General features: G+C 32.0%; 1 protein-coding gene across 1 annotated transcript; it reads right to left on the bottom strand.

Moving 5' to 3' along the window:
- On the bottom strand, nucleotides 9,411-12,524 carry LOC109721790 (cytochrome b561 and DOMON domain-containing protein At5g47530-like). Its single transcript, XM_020249580.1, has 3 exons — nucleotides 11,471-12,524; nucleotides 10,401-10,655; nucleotides 9,411-9,992 (listed from the first exon to the last, which is right to left on the bottom strand). The coding sequence occupies exons 1-3, from the start codon at nucleotides 12,089-12,091 to the stop codon at nucleotides 9,666-9,668; spliced, it is 1,203 nt and encodes a 400-aa protein (XP_020105169.1). The 5' UTR covers nucleotides 12,092-12,524; the 3' UTR covers nucleotides 9,411-9,665.

Below are 14,992 nucleotides of genomic sequence, written 5' to 3'. Positions count from 1 at the left end.
GGTTGGTTGAATAGTATAATCTAACGGGTAAAAATAATCAAAGGGTTAAATCTAACGGCGGAAAACTCGATAGCACCAAATCTTTGGTGCTATCGATAGTACCCAGCCGGACTCCTACTTTAAGTTAATATAATATAAATATAGTAGATTAATTATAAAAATTTGAAAGTATGGATGGCAAATATCAAACTTTTAGATGTTCTAGGTGCACTTAGCTCAAAATTTTATGTATATAATTGTAATGATATAAAATTAAATGCAAATGTAACTACAATACATATTATAGAACGAGTTAATTAGAAAATTATAAATTCCAATCCAATTGATGACTTGCCTAAACTATTTTATTTAAATAAGTAGGCCGTTTGAGTGTCACAGTATATACTTAACAAGTTAAATTCTCATTAGAAGTATACTGTAGTTGGATTTAAAGAGTATGATGCATGGTGCAACGTGTGCATGCGATAACTTGTCTATAAGTTTGAGGCATGATTAATGAAAATACCAAAGTAGTTCGTTATTTTATTATTATTATTTTTTTGGCTACAAGCCATATCATCAATATACTAAAATTTATTCCCTAAACTTAGATGTAGACACATGTTCAGGTCAAATATTGCTGACACGTGACTCAATGCATTGTCCCCTGGATTAGGAAATCATAAATTGTAATAGATAAATATGCTCTAAATTTGACTTTTAATATGTAGATCTTTTGAACGCCATTGAGTACATTGAACGAATCAAATATGTAGATGTTCAATACACTCTACAATTATGAACTGTGATAGAAAACCTTGTGTTCGATTCCTGTAGGTGTGGCTAATTTATGATTAGTAATATGTAGACCTTTTGAAACGGTACATCAAAAAATATATTTTAATAGGATAATTATCTATATACATTTTAAAACTTTTGAAATATTTTATTTATTCTTATTTTTTTTTATGTTTCAAATATGTTCCTCATATATTTTTTCGTTATTTAAAAATATTTTTGTTGTTAGTGTTCGTTAAGTCATCTTGGGTTAAACCTGAGTCAAATTTCTACCATAGTTAAAAAATAATAAAAATATCTATTTTGTTTCTAATTTAAGGCCAAATAAGAAAAATTGGTGACGGTAAAAAAATATATTTGAAAAAGCAAAAACTCAAAATACTTTTTTTGCTTAAATTAAGGGTAAATAAGAAAAGTTGGTAACGATAGAAGGGTATATTTGAAAAGGCAACATGGTAATTTTACAGAAACAAAGGCTCTTCCTAACCGTTCACTAATAGATTTAACTCTTAGAATATATTTGAAAGACTTTGAAACTTTAAAAGAGTATTTTTGAATATTAGCCTTTTAAGAAAGATAAATATAAAAATCATAAATTTTTCAAAAGTATATAAGCAATTGTTCCTATTTTAATGAATTAATTTCTATTTAGGTCCTTCACCGCTATCGGTATTGCTTCGTCGTGGCCCCAGGACAGTTTGGTTTTTAGGAAAAATATGAAGAAAAATTCTGAAAATAAATTTTCAGGCAGACGTTTTTTTTTTCTGATTCTATAGAAAATTAGCGTTTTTGTAAAAATTCAACGATAACAATAGTTTTCTATATAATCTGATTTTTTTAAATTAAACAAAAGTTAATTTTTTTAAAACTAAATAGAGAAAATAGAAAATAAGTTTCCTTTTAAAAAATAATTTTCTAAAAAATTATATTCATACTTTACCTGCGAACCAAACAGCCCCTTATAAGCTCTGCTTTGGGGCGCAAATATGGCACGACACATTGTTTTTCTTTTTTTTCTTTAATATTTCATAATTATTTTCTTTCTTAAAAAGGAAACCTATCTTTTATATTTTCTTAACATTAATTCTTAACGAAGATATATTAAGAGCATATTGTCCGTTTAGTGAAGCATAAGTGCAAGTTACAAAGTTTTAAATAATAGAAATGTTACTTTCCAGGTTCGAGCGAAAGCACCCCTCCTAGTGTGCCAAAATCCGCCATATGCACGAGGCTCTCTTAAATACACGAAGCAACAACCAACATCTATTAATTCATATAAATAAACAAGAGAATTCATACGAATTAGAGTATTAACGTATAAAAATACTATTCCGGTACAACTATAAATCTCAAAAGAACTATTTTAAGTTTAGTTCAAACATTACAACTTTTCCCAAACCTTAAGATTTAAGGGTTCCACTTCAAATCACACCAAAAAAAGTTGGGGGCAAGTTACAACTATCCTTACACAGAGTGTGGATAGAGTTATAACTATATAATATATATATATATTATATTATTATATAATATTATATTATATATATATATACTATACTAGGTCTATGGTACTATGTAAAAGCACAAGACTTGGTACTTTTTAAATTTTTCGTTTAGATTTATTACCTTTGATTTATTTTACCCGTTGATTAACTATCAACAAACCACCCACTCAACCCTTAGGGAGCACTACTCAACTCAACACTAATATCTCGACCCTACAATTTTTATCCGAAGGGTTTAAAACTTGATAGCAAAGGGTTTTACTATATCATGATATTCCAGCCTATTATATATTATATATATATATCATATATATCATATATATAGGAAATTAGGTACTTTATACTATCCTATAGTACCGAACTCCGGTACTTGTGTTTGTTTTCATCTTATGCGGCGTTCAATATCAACGCCACACCCGTTAAGATATTTGATCTAGGATATATGTGAATTTTGAGAAATGAATTTCTAGTTTTTTTCGATATCTTTATTATAAATAAATTATATAAAATGAGACGGCGCAGATCTGGAAATTAATAATCTTTTAATTTAGGCATAGGCATTTTAAATTCAGATCAAGAAGTGTTACTTATCTTATATATTTAAAGTATTTTCTATCAAAATTTGAGAAATTTAGATTCTGTCCTACATCCGTTAACTCTAAACTCGTCATAATAGCAGATTGTAAATGCATTTTTGAAATAGTTTACATAAATAAACATGTCGGAAAAAATATAAAATTTTATTTCTAGAAACCTTTTTAAGCTACCCTAGATCAATTTTAACGGTGTGGATCGTTGATTTGAAGCCTTAAGATCGAAACCAATACTATAGTTACTCGGAGTCCAAAGTTAGAATAGTATAGTAACCTTAAGTCAAATATATCTATATATATGAGAGAACTAGGGCATATTATGTATAATGCACCAAGTTTATTGCGTGCTATCAAAGTTTTTTGCGCCATTCTGATGAAGATGTAGCGGTTATAGAGATGATGTGGGCCCTACGGGTTTGAAGATGAGTGGTTAGTTGAAAATATAGTGTGATCTAACGGTAATGAAACAATGATCGAAAGGCGTGACTCTACGGATCATTAGAAACTTCGGTCCGCACCAATGTGATTCATGTATTATAGTATCAGTAGCCACGGACTTCTCTCTCTCTCTCTCTTTTATATATATATTATATATATATTAATTATTATATAGAGTAGGCGCTAGAATACTTGTAAAAGTATCATGAGGGTGTACTTGTGTGTTTTTACCTTGGAATGGAAGAGATGTGAGGTTGAGATGATAAGGTGCGTAGGGTGTGAATAGTGCTTATATCCACCAAGGGCTATTAATAATCAAAGAGATACAATGGTTTAAAACTTCTTAGCAATCATGGAAGATATACTTTGTAAGTATTTCTATGATCAACTCAATATATATATAATATTTTATATATTATTATTAATACTATATATATATATATATATATATATATTATAAGTAGGCCATTTAATTAGAATATGTTTAACAAGTTAAATATAGATTATGAGGAAATTCTAAATTATAATAGATAGATATAGATATGTTGTAAATTTATATCTTGTAATAAGTAGGTCTTTTGAATGCTATATGAAGTGCAAATTAAATTTTGCATACATTTTTAATGTTTGCGCTTTAGAAGTTTAAGGGCTACGTTTGAAATTCAGAAGTTATTCCTGTTGTTGTGGTTAAAATGTGTGATTAGTAAAATGTAGACCTTTCGGAACGGCACATTATAAAATATATTTAGGCCTAGTTTGATAATGTGGTGATTAAAAGTACTATTTTTTATATTATAAAAAATCTAAAAAATTAAAAAAAAATGCTTATAATTTTTTCTCTTTCATTGCTTTAAAATTACCACTGCAACCACCACATGGTTCTCTGTTTGCAGGTTTGAATTTTTATTTTTTTACAGCATGAAAATAAGAGTTCACTTAGCATATTATTAATAATATATACTTCTCGGCATTCAGTGGCCTTAGAGTGAATAGTATCATATTATTAATAGCATTCCACCACAACTCATAAAGATAATGCATTGTAATACCAAACTAGGCCTTAATGAATTAATTTCTATATTAAGTGTTTTTACGGGTATGGGCTCTGCTGGGTCGTGCCAAATCGACTTATTGGATTGCACAGAACAGTTCGAGCTTTGTAGCTGGGCTGTACTGGACCTCCTCCTCGGCCCACAACTGATTTTGCATGGCCCAACCACCCATTTAGGCTATGCTTTCGAGGGCAAATACGTCCGCACAGTTTCTTAATTCTTTATAATATTTCATAATCATGTTCCTGAATTGAGCGTCTATATTTTTAAAAACACCAAACCATTGGTACTCGTAAGTATTCGGCCTTTAAATTAAGGAATATATATAATTAGGATGATAATGATGCTCTAGAGTTGAGTGGATGATTTGTTGAATAGTATAATTCAATGGGTAAAAATGATCAAATGATAGATCTAACAGCGAAAAACTTACAAATACAAAGTGTTCGGTGCTTTTAAAAAACACCACAATGAGACTCCATGTTTCTTCTCTCAAATATAATTAACATATCCAAAGTTTAACAATATTAAAAAAAAAAAACTATCTAAAGCCTGTTTAGTGAATAAATAACTTTGTATGTATAGAGAGAGAGAGAAAGAGAGTTTGGCTATGGTGCTTTTAAAAGCATCAAACATTTGGTGTATATAAGTTTTTCGCCGTTAGATTTATCCCTTTGATCATTTTTACCCGTTAGATTATATTATTCAATCAACCACTCACCCAACCTTAGGAGATTACTATCATTCTAATTGCATATTTCTTAATTCAGGACAAAAAACCTACAAGCACTGATAACTTGATACTTTTAAAAATATAAAAGCTCTCTCTCTCTCTCTCTCTCTCTATATATATATATATATATATATATATACACTTACCAAACTAATATTAGAAACTATAAGAACTTTAAAAATTCAGAAGATAGAAAGGTTAAAAAAACCAGGTTGACCTATATATAGCTAGGCACAATTCGTCTGGTCCTGTTGGCTTAAATGGATCAGCATCCTACCCTGTAACGAGAGACCATATGAGCCGAGTCATATTCGAAATGACGTGAGGCTACGTGGGCTGAATCATATTCGAAGTGGCGTGAGGTTAGTTCGATCGAATCACAATCGAGATCCGTGGGCGTTGTATCTGTACGCTTTAAATGAATTGATTGCGTATTTCTAACAGCTCGAACTTTTGAGATTAATGATTAGCACCAACGATCTGACAGGCCCGATTGACTTGAGACGGACAGTGTCGGATCATTTGTCCAAAAAATGAAACAACGCGGCACAACAAGATCCCAATCAGTTACGTCACAGTAAATATGCTTAATGTGTATGATTAATTTATAATATGATGTAGGTGCCAAGGTAGCAATGCTCCTTAAATCAACTCCTCGATCCCTAGCCTCTCATTTTGAGCAATACTATATGTACACCTATACTGTAACGATAAATAAATTGTACATCCTAATCTTCTTGTGATTAGAATTAACTTATTAGTTTTATCATTTTTTTTGGCTGAAAATTCAATAAAGTTTGGCAAACTCTTGGACTTGGTATAAGTGTGTACAAGTAGCATTTTTTCCTTCAAAATTTTTTATAATTGAGTGATTTTTAGTAAATAAATTAAAAAAATTTAATAAATATTGGATAATTTTATCAAATTTAATAATTTTGATCACTTTTTGATGAATAAAATAAAATTAATCAAATAGCTAATAGTTAAGAGAGACATAAAATTTTTCAAAAATAATTTAACTAAATAAAAAATTAAATTGAAAAAAAAAAAAAAGAAGTTGAGGACATGTCTTAAAATTGAGGAATCTATTGCCGAAGCAAAGTGGACTTCATATATTTTACCAATAAATTGAAATTGCGTTTCGTCCTTATTTTTATTTTTTGACACATTATGAATTTTCCGTATGTAAATTCCACTTTGTCAAAACATCGTAATTGAGTACGTCTCCAATGACGCGAAAATCAAATACAAAGAAATAGAAAAATAAAAAATATATATATAAAATTAACTGGTGTTATATTTTAATCTTTCTTGTATGTGCTACTCTTATGTACTAATATAAAAATTTACAGTAAAAAAAATATAAAAAAAATAATTACAGTTTCAAAATTATTAACTTTTTAAATAAATAATAATAAAAAATTCATCTAATAGGTTTTAATTTAATTTAATTTAATTTTTTATTTCAAAATCTCTTCTCTACAAACAAGCAGGCCCTTGAACCACAGGGTTTTAGCCGTTCCATTTGCTGACCTCATAATGATCACAAAGTGACGTCACCTGTTACAGCATATACATTTGAAAAATTATTGTCACCAGTGTATCCCTATGTCACATACGCATATGCATGAAAAATCATACGATTTAAATATTTATTTCTAAAATATTATGTATATTTTTATTAATCGACGTTAGGAAAACAGTTATTATTCATTGTATAAGAAATTAGTATATAAAATTTATGATATGTTATAAAATATATTTAACAAATTAGATTTTAACTTTAAAATTTTTAATATAAAGTTGACCGATTCACATAAAAATTTACTAGTTTTCATATTTTTGTGAAAACAGATTTTTTTTATTTTGTAGAATCGAACCGAATTTTTTAAAAATTAAACACAATATTACTATTCTCTCCCTTTTTACTCTCTTTCTCTCCTCCAATGCCCCCACACCACGAGCACACTTCTCCCCTATATTGCCTACAAGTGAAAGAATGATGGCACCGACTATCCCTAGAGCAAGTCACAAAGGGTTTGGTAGTTGGTACGCGAGATCCAAAGTTTGAATCCTAGTTGATTCACATTTCCAGCTAAGTTTATTTCTAAATAAAATAAACGAAGTGGGTAGCGTGCTACCTATCTCTCAAAAAAAAAAGAAAGAATGATGACAAAACTTCTTCAGTCATATCGCCTCGATAGAGACGAGAACTGAGCCGTTCAGAACGTCGCTGGAGATGGAGACGAAGGTGGCAAAGAAAAGGGCGATAATTGCTGGTCCTGATTGCTCTTGACCGCAACTCTTGACTGCAAATTCGCGAGCGGGTTCGCAAGCGTGACCATAGTGGCAAGATGGCGATGATAGTGATCTAAAAAAAAAAATCTAGCGAGAAAGAAGCGACACTATGTTGCATTATTTGAAAAAAAAAATGCTATTTACTAAAAAAAAATTATACTATTTGATAGAAACAATAAAATATAAAATAATATAACTTTCTTGTTAAATAATACAACATGTATTTAAATAGTGTAATTTTTTTAAATAATGCGACAATGCATATATAGCCGGCCAGATTTTATTCTCTCTCTACGGCCACCACATCTTGACTAGCGATCATCATCCTATTTCTCTGTAATTTTTGTTTCCATCTCTTCCAAAGCTCTAAGAGGCCGTGGTGACAAGCGGTTCAAGTTCGCTATCTTCCTCTCACTCATGAGAAGCACCAAAACGTGAACGCGACGGAACAGTTGGTATAGAGACAGCAGAGATGAGATGAGCACCCGCCAGTGGCATAGACATGAGCCCATAAGGAAGGGGCGGAGGAAGGTGAGATGCAACGTTTAAAGCACAGAAATATTTTGGCCAATTTTTTAAAAATCGACCCAAATCTGTAAAAACAACATAAATTGTCTATTTTTTTAACAAAATAGTGAAATTTTTTATGTAAAAAATTTTAAAATATTTTAAAGCTGCAAATATATAAAATACACTCATATTACATAGTGCAGGTAATAGACCTTTCATTTATTAGTTTGCCATCCTCCGAAAGAAAATTGAAACATGACTAGCTGCCTGCTGTCCATTTCATTGAAACTTAGCTCTCCAATATTTCTTTTTCCAAAGTATATAATATTTAATTTCTTGTGGAGTCTCAACCTGCTTGATACAGTGGAAATGGAAGAAAATTTGGGGAACTACTTGGATTAATTACATTTGTGTTACAAAATAACTTATTCAAGAGACCACATGTACTATTTTACTTTTACAGCATTATACATCACCTAACATTATTTTTTTTTTTCCGAAAAATTCATAAATAACTCTTATCTATTTTCTTGACCATTTGGTCCTGCAAAATATAATAATGAAATCTTGTATCATTAGGTAGCAGGGACCAAAAGTTTCAAAGTTTATGAACCTTTTTTTCAAACATATTGTAAATTTCCATATTAAAGTGGAAATTTTAATGCTTTTAGTTACCTATGCATAATATTCTATACAGCTTTTATCTTTATTTTATCTACTTATTAAATCAACAATTGATGTACCTTTGAAGACGGTTTTATCCACCGTCCATCATGCGGACTAGCGCGAATACCATAAATTTTTTATCCTGGTTGATCTGAAAGACTTCTAAAATCATCCCATATTATTAGAAAAAAAAAAAGAGCCGTATTATTATGATTGGAATTGCAAACTACCAAGCAATAATAAAGAGAAAATGATTTGAAATTAACTTCTATTTTTAAGTACGAACACACCAAACTTATTGAATCCAACCAATTATTAGTCAATAAAAAAAATGAGCTGTTCATAGTCAATTTTGTAATACATTAACATCACATTCACAACACAGATTAAATAATAAATACTCAACCATACCTATCATTATCAATGTTCTTTCTCCAATCTTAAAGATCAGGGAAAAAAAAAATCAATTAATATGGTCCAATCACAATAAGTTTGACCAACAATAACATAACATGAATAGGGATTAGAAGTCCTATTTCAGTTTTTAGAAGATGGGAATATTTTATTAATAAACATTTTTTTAATTTTCAATTTTCAATTTTTAATTTTTAATTAGAAAAGTTATTTCAGATGTGGAGATATTTATCTCCGTAGAAAAAATTTTGTAAACTATCAAGGAGATACCCTAAAATATTTTTACGTGGAACTAAACAAACGAAAAAATATTTTTTATACCAAAAATAATTTTTCAGTTTATTTTACAGCGAACCAAACCAATCGGGCGCTTAGCAAAAAAGAGGCAAATATTATAGAAGAGCAATATTCCATATAATGTTATAAATAAACAAATGTGTAGTCTAAATTAAATAAAAAACTGTATAAATAACAAGCTCTGTAAAAGGGTAAACTACATGGATGAAACATCATACATAAAACCAAAAAAGAGGGGGGTAAAAAAAAAATCTCCAAGAGATGGAGGAAGAAAAACAATATGTAGAAAAAACAAATTAAGCTACTACACTATCCGAGTCCAAACTCCAAAGAGACATCTCAAATATACACAACACTGCATAGCACAAACAGAGTATGGCTCTGTTTACACTCCCTGGTGTGGCCTAACCCCATATCCATTAGAACCATTAGTATCAGAATTGTGGGACTTATCGTCGGATCTCGTCTTCCTCTTCCTGTTCAGAACTACTGCCCATGTGAAGATCTCAAGAACAGCGGCGATGCACGCCAGAGTAACGAGCACTGCGATGTACGCGTGCTTCCATTTGTTGGCAGGGTTCAGTATGTTGAAGCCCTTGAAGATGTTCACGACGCTTAATATGATGACCATGTATCCGATCGTCCAGTGGTAGATATTCCATACTATGCGATATTTGTGATCCTTGTTTGGCCTTAGAAGCAATGCAAAGACCTACAACAATATGCGTGCGCGGGAATTAGATCGATACTGCGTGCGTACTACCTTTTTTTGTCGACGAGTGGAAACATGGCAATGAAGAATGAGGAATTTGAGAAGATCGAGTATGCGAGCGAGTTAGATCAAGAACGCGACAGCGAACTTTGGATGCATAAGCTAAAATGATGAGTTCATTACGTAACATTTTTTCGAAATAGTTAAAATTCTCCTCATAGATGCAGGAAATTCCTATGTTTGTGAGTGCATTCGCAACTGAAATGGTCAGCTTACGACGTACCATTTTCCATAAAGAGTCAGAATCCTATCACTAGATGTAGGAATTTCATGTAGACTACGAATTCAGAGAATGCGTATTGGCGAATTTGCAATGAATGCGTGCAATTCTTGGTGCAAAAGGAGTACCTGAAGTGTGGCTAAGCAGAATAGGGTGATTCCGATGTCGCGGTGGCGGTGATACACAATCCCTTTCGACTCGCTCCCGAGCTTAAGGCCGAGGCCCCATCCAGCTACCCCGAGAATGTAACCAGAGCATTGGCAAGCAATATGGAGGTAGAACCAAGCCGGATCGAGTGACTTGAATACCCTCATATATCTCGCTATGATCACTCCGAGGGGAAAGAGGAGACCCCAACTCACAGCATTCAATACTCCATGGATCTGCCCGATTCAGAAACGACAACGAGTGGTTAGAAGATCTTTTGGAACAAATTATCTAAACAATAGAAGATGATGATTCTGTAACGATCCAACTCGCTAGAAATAATAACTCGTTGGATCTGAACCATCGGCCCAAAATATTTAAGCATGGTTATTATTATTATTATTATTAGAGTGTGAGATCTCTTATATTTCAAATCAAAATTCCTTTCCTATCGTGTGGGACTATTGGGGCATTACAGATTCGACATCTAATATGAAGACAATTCAAACTCCTATCACTATATGACAAACAAAGCAGATGCTGGGTTCCATTTGCTAGAGGCAACACAGATGCAGGATAATATAGAGCTTCATTATGCTACTTGAAACAGGGGTAACACCAAAGAACAGAGCACATAGATATGCTGTTGATACACATCTAAATCATGCCCCTTGATTGTAAGGGCCTATAATCACGTCAAATTTTGCAATTAAGCGTTTTTGATTCTTGAATAAGTCCAAATTTGCAAATAAATAAAGGATAAGAAAGTATGGAACATCTAAATCGTCTAAATCATTCCTACAACTATTTCTAACTCGTTTTCTATCACATCAATCTATTGCGTGACATGACGACTCGAAATTGACACAAACTCGGCTCGCTCGTTTAACAACCCAGCCGGATCATGAACTCATTTTCTTTTAGCTTGAAAAATAAATGAGCCGAACACCGGCTGATCCTAGCTCGCTAGTGTTCGGCCTGTAGTAAGAAGTATATTTACTGGGGGTATTAAGTAGAGATTCTCGACAGGCCTGATGATGGCGCCACTTACATTCTTGCGGTGCAGCCGGGACGCCGCGGCACCGCCGGCTCCCTCGGCGGCCGCCTGCCCCGACAGGAAATTCAGACTGGAGAACGAAGTAGTATGCTGGATGGTCTGGGGGTGGCCGTACGGCAGGCCGTTCTGGAACCCGTCCCCGGCCTGCCAGACGGTGCTCTGCGTGGTGGAGTTGTTCGGCAGGCCGACGGTGGCGTAGATGGTGTAGGCGCCGGCGGCGTACTCGGCGGCCCGGCTGTGCACCGGGAAGGTGAGGTTCTCGTCGCGGATGGTGGGGTTGTAGCTCGTGTCGTTGATCACCGTCGTGATCACCCTGACGGCGGACGTGGAGGCGTCGTGGAAGGCGAGCAGCGCGTTGGCCCCGATCATGCCGGTCGCGGTCGGGTTGATCGCCCACGCCGCCCACCCGTTCGCGTCCTGCTGCACGCGGTAGGCCACGTCCGCCGTCCCGTTCGCCGCGTGGTACGTCCAGTGCAGCGTCGCGCCCAGCTCCGACAGCGGGCTGCACAGCGCGTAGTTCCGGTTCTCCGAGAACGTCTCCGTGTTGCAGCTCTGGGCCCTGCACCCAGACAACAACAGCGACGACGATACGAAGATGAACAAGATCAGCGCCATGGCGAAGATCCAGAGAGAGAGAGAGAGAGAGAGGGATCAGAGGAAAGAACTGGTTTGTGGCTTTGAAACTCAGAGAAGCAAGATATCTGGGTATATGATATGATGGGGAATTGGTTGGGGGTTGGTGGAGGGTCCGCCGTGGAAAGTTCCTTCTTCCACCATGTCCATGTCCATGCGTGTATATTTTACTTGGTTTTAAATGCTTATAATATTATAATAAGTATGTTGAGTTGTCGAAGAGGTGAAGGAGAAAAGTCTGGAGAGAGTAGATGAATGAACTGGTCAGAAGTCTTTGCTATCATTTGTTTTTTGGATTCTTTCCTCGCATTCACACATCCTTCCCACCACTTCTCTGGAAAATAGTTTTTGGCTTTTCTGCCTTTTTCCCGCTGTCTGTACAACTACTACCAGCTTGAGATTCTCCCAAAACCAAACTTTGGAGTGTCCGGATGCCGCATGTGGTCACACAAATGCTTTGAAGTAACGGAAGTACCATGCTCTGGGGCCATGGCACCACGAGAAAGAAGAGAAATGATTCGGTACTTTAGTTTTAAAAAATAAAAAAAATTTTAATTGTTGATTAATACGAGATAAAGATAAAGTTATTTTTAGTTTATTTTTTATAATTAAACTATACAATATTTAAAGAAAATTTTAATTAATATTCTAAATTTACGCATTAATTTGTACTAATTTGAAATTTTGATTGATTACCCAAATTTAGGCATTAATTTAAGCATTTATTTTAGAAAAAAAAATTAATGTTTCTAAAATTTAGACATTAAATTAAATTATAGAATTTTTAGAAATAGTTTTATTTCTAAATATGTTGAATTTAAATATTAAATATTAAATATTTAAAATCCAAAAATTGAAATTTAATCTAGAGGACTTTTGTATTACTATTTAAAAAATTTGTAATGTTGGTAAATATTTTAATTCAACATATTTAATATGTTTAAGAAATTTTTAAATTTCTATAGTTTAGACATTAATTTTGTATCACTTATTTAAAAAATTTTGAATGTAGGTAAAAAAAATTATAAATTGAATATATTTAATATATTAAAAAATTAGAATTGTTCGACTTTAGACATTAATTTTGTATCACTAATTAAAAAAAATTGTAATGTTGATAAATATTTAAATTCAACATATTCAATATGTTTAACAAAATTATGAATTTGTCTTAGACATTAATTTTGTAATTTTAAAAAATTGAATGTGGACAAATATTTAAATTCAACATATTTAATATGTTTAAAAAAATTTAAAGAATTTTTTTAATTTAGATATTAATTCTTTATCACTATTTAAAAATTTAATGTGGATAATTGATTAGAAATATAGGATATAATTCAAATTTATTTTTAGAATAGAATTGTATGGACAAAATTAATTCAAATTTTAATAGTAAAAATTGATCTTTCAAAATGATAAGATCATGTATTGTAATTTAAAATATAAGCTGAAAACAAAATAAATTTTAAGTTTAGAACCTAAAAAGTATACAAAAACCTTCAATAAATCTAAATAGTATAGTGCAATTTAAATTTACCAATAAATAAATTTAAACTGTATAATTTAAATTTTAAACTTATAATCCACTATAGAGTTTTACTAGAATAATCAAAATTAGAAATATTGATAAATTAAATAAATTTATATTGAACAGATCTAGGCTATGTTTATATTTTATCAATTTAATAATTAATTTGATTTATTAAATTAATTTTGACTCTTGCCTTTAAATTTTTTTAATTTTTAGTCAATTTTTTTAATTTTACTTCCTTACCTTTCGGTTTAAAATTAGCTTCTTAACTTTTATTATTCATTTTGATTAAATAAGTATCAATGATTTAAAAATCAGATTGAACCAATTGATTCGACTGATCAGACATAGACCTATTCTCTTAAGCATTTGAGTTCAAACTATTGAACTGAATAAGATTAAGAATAATCTGAAACTGTTAAAGATAATAAATATTTTAAACAGAATGATATTTTAACTGTTAGAGCTAATGAATATTTTAAACATAATTTTAAATATAAAAATTAAAAAGATTGAGATTACAAGTCAGAAAAAAAAAAGATTAGGAATTTAGATTCGAACCTGACTAACAATCGCAAAACCTATTTCCATGTTCCAATTGCAATCCTCCTGAATTTAGACCAAACTTCGCTCGCCACTAAACTACGATTCCATTGTTTTCGTGAAACACCGGCGGGTCTAATATTTTCTATATTGCCCCACAAAATTGATTCAGCAGAAGACAATTCCTGAATAATCTACACAATAGAACATGTAAAGAACACATAAGCGTATTTACGGCTACATTTCTTTTATTCGATCTAAAAAAATACAAAATCTACTGTATTAATAAATTAGGACCACCATAAAATACATTGATAGATTCATTACTGCAAATACTTTCATTTCGATAATTCGGAAGGCGCACGACTTTGAACAATTCACATACATATGCTACAGGTACACTCTAAAATGGGATGTATATCTTACACCCACTCCATTTTAAGATCATTCTTATTAAATTAATTTTTTAAAATTTTATTAAAAATCAATTTAATTTTTATCAGCTCTAGAATTACGGGTGTAAAATGCACTCTTTTTTGGATGTATAAAAAGCATTTTTTCATAAAATTTGCCCTAACGTGTCATCATCTTATTGACTCGTTAGTCCTTCAAGGAGCACTTTTCTCGAATCCAAGGTGGACTAATAAGATCATCAAACGAACAGCTCAATCAAGGTAGTGTGTTTGAATTGTTCGCAAAATTGGTGGATTGTAGAAAATTTGGGCACGCCAATGAATCTGATCCACGAAACAATAGCAAATGTGCGTCATTTAAAATGTTTCAGTGGCGGTTAATGTCCATTGTAA

This window comes from Ananas comosus, linkage group 1 (assembly GCF_001540865.1).
Source record: "Ananas comosus cultivar F153 linkage group 1, ASM154086v1, whole genome shotgun sequence".
Taxonomy (NCBI): Eukaryota; Viridiplantae; Streptophyta; class Magnoliopsida; order Poales; family Bromeliaceae; genus Ananas; species Ananas comosus.
Note: the sequence above shows the minus strand (reverse complement) of the source record. Positions and strands in the feature narration are given on the sequence as shown.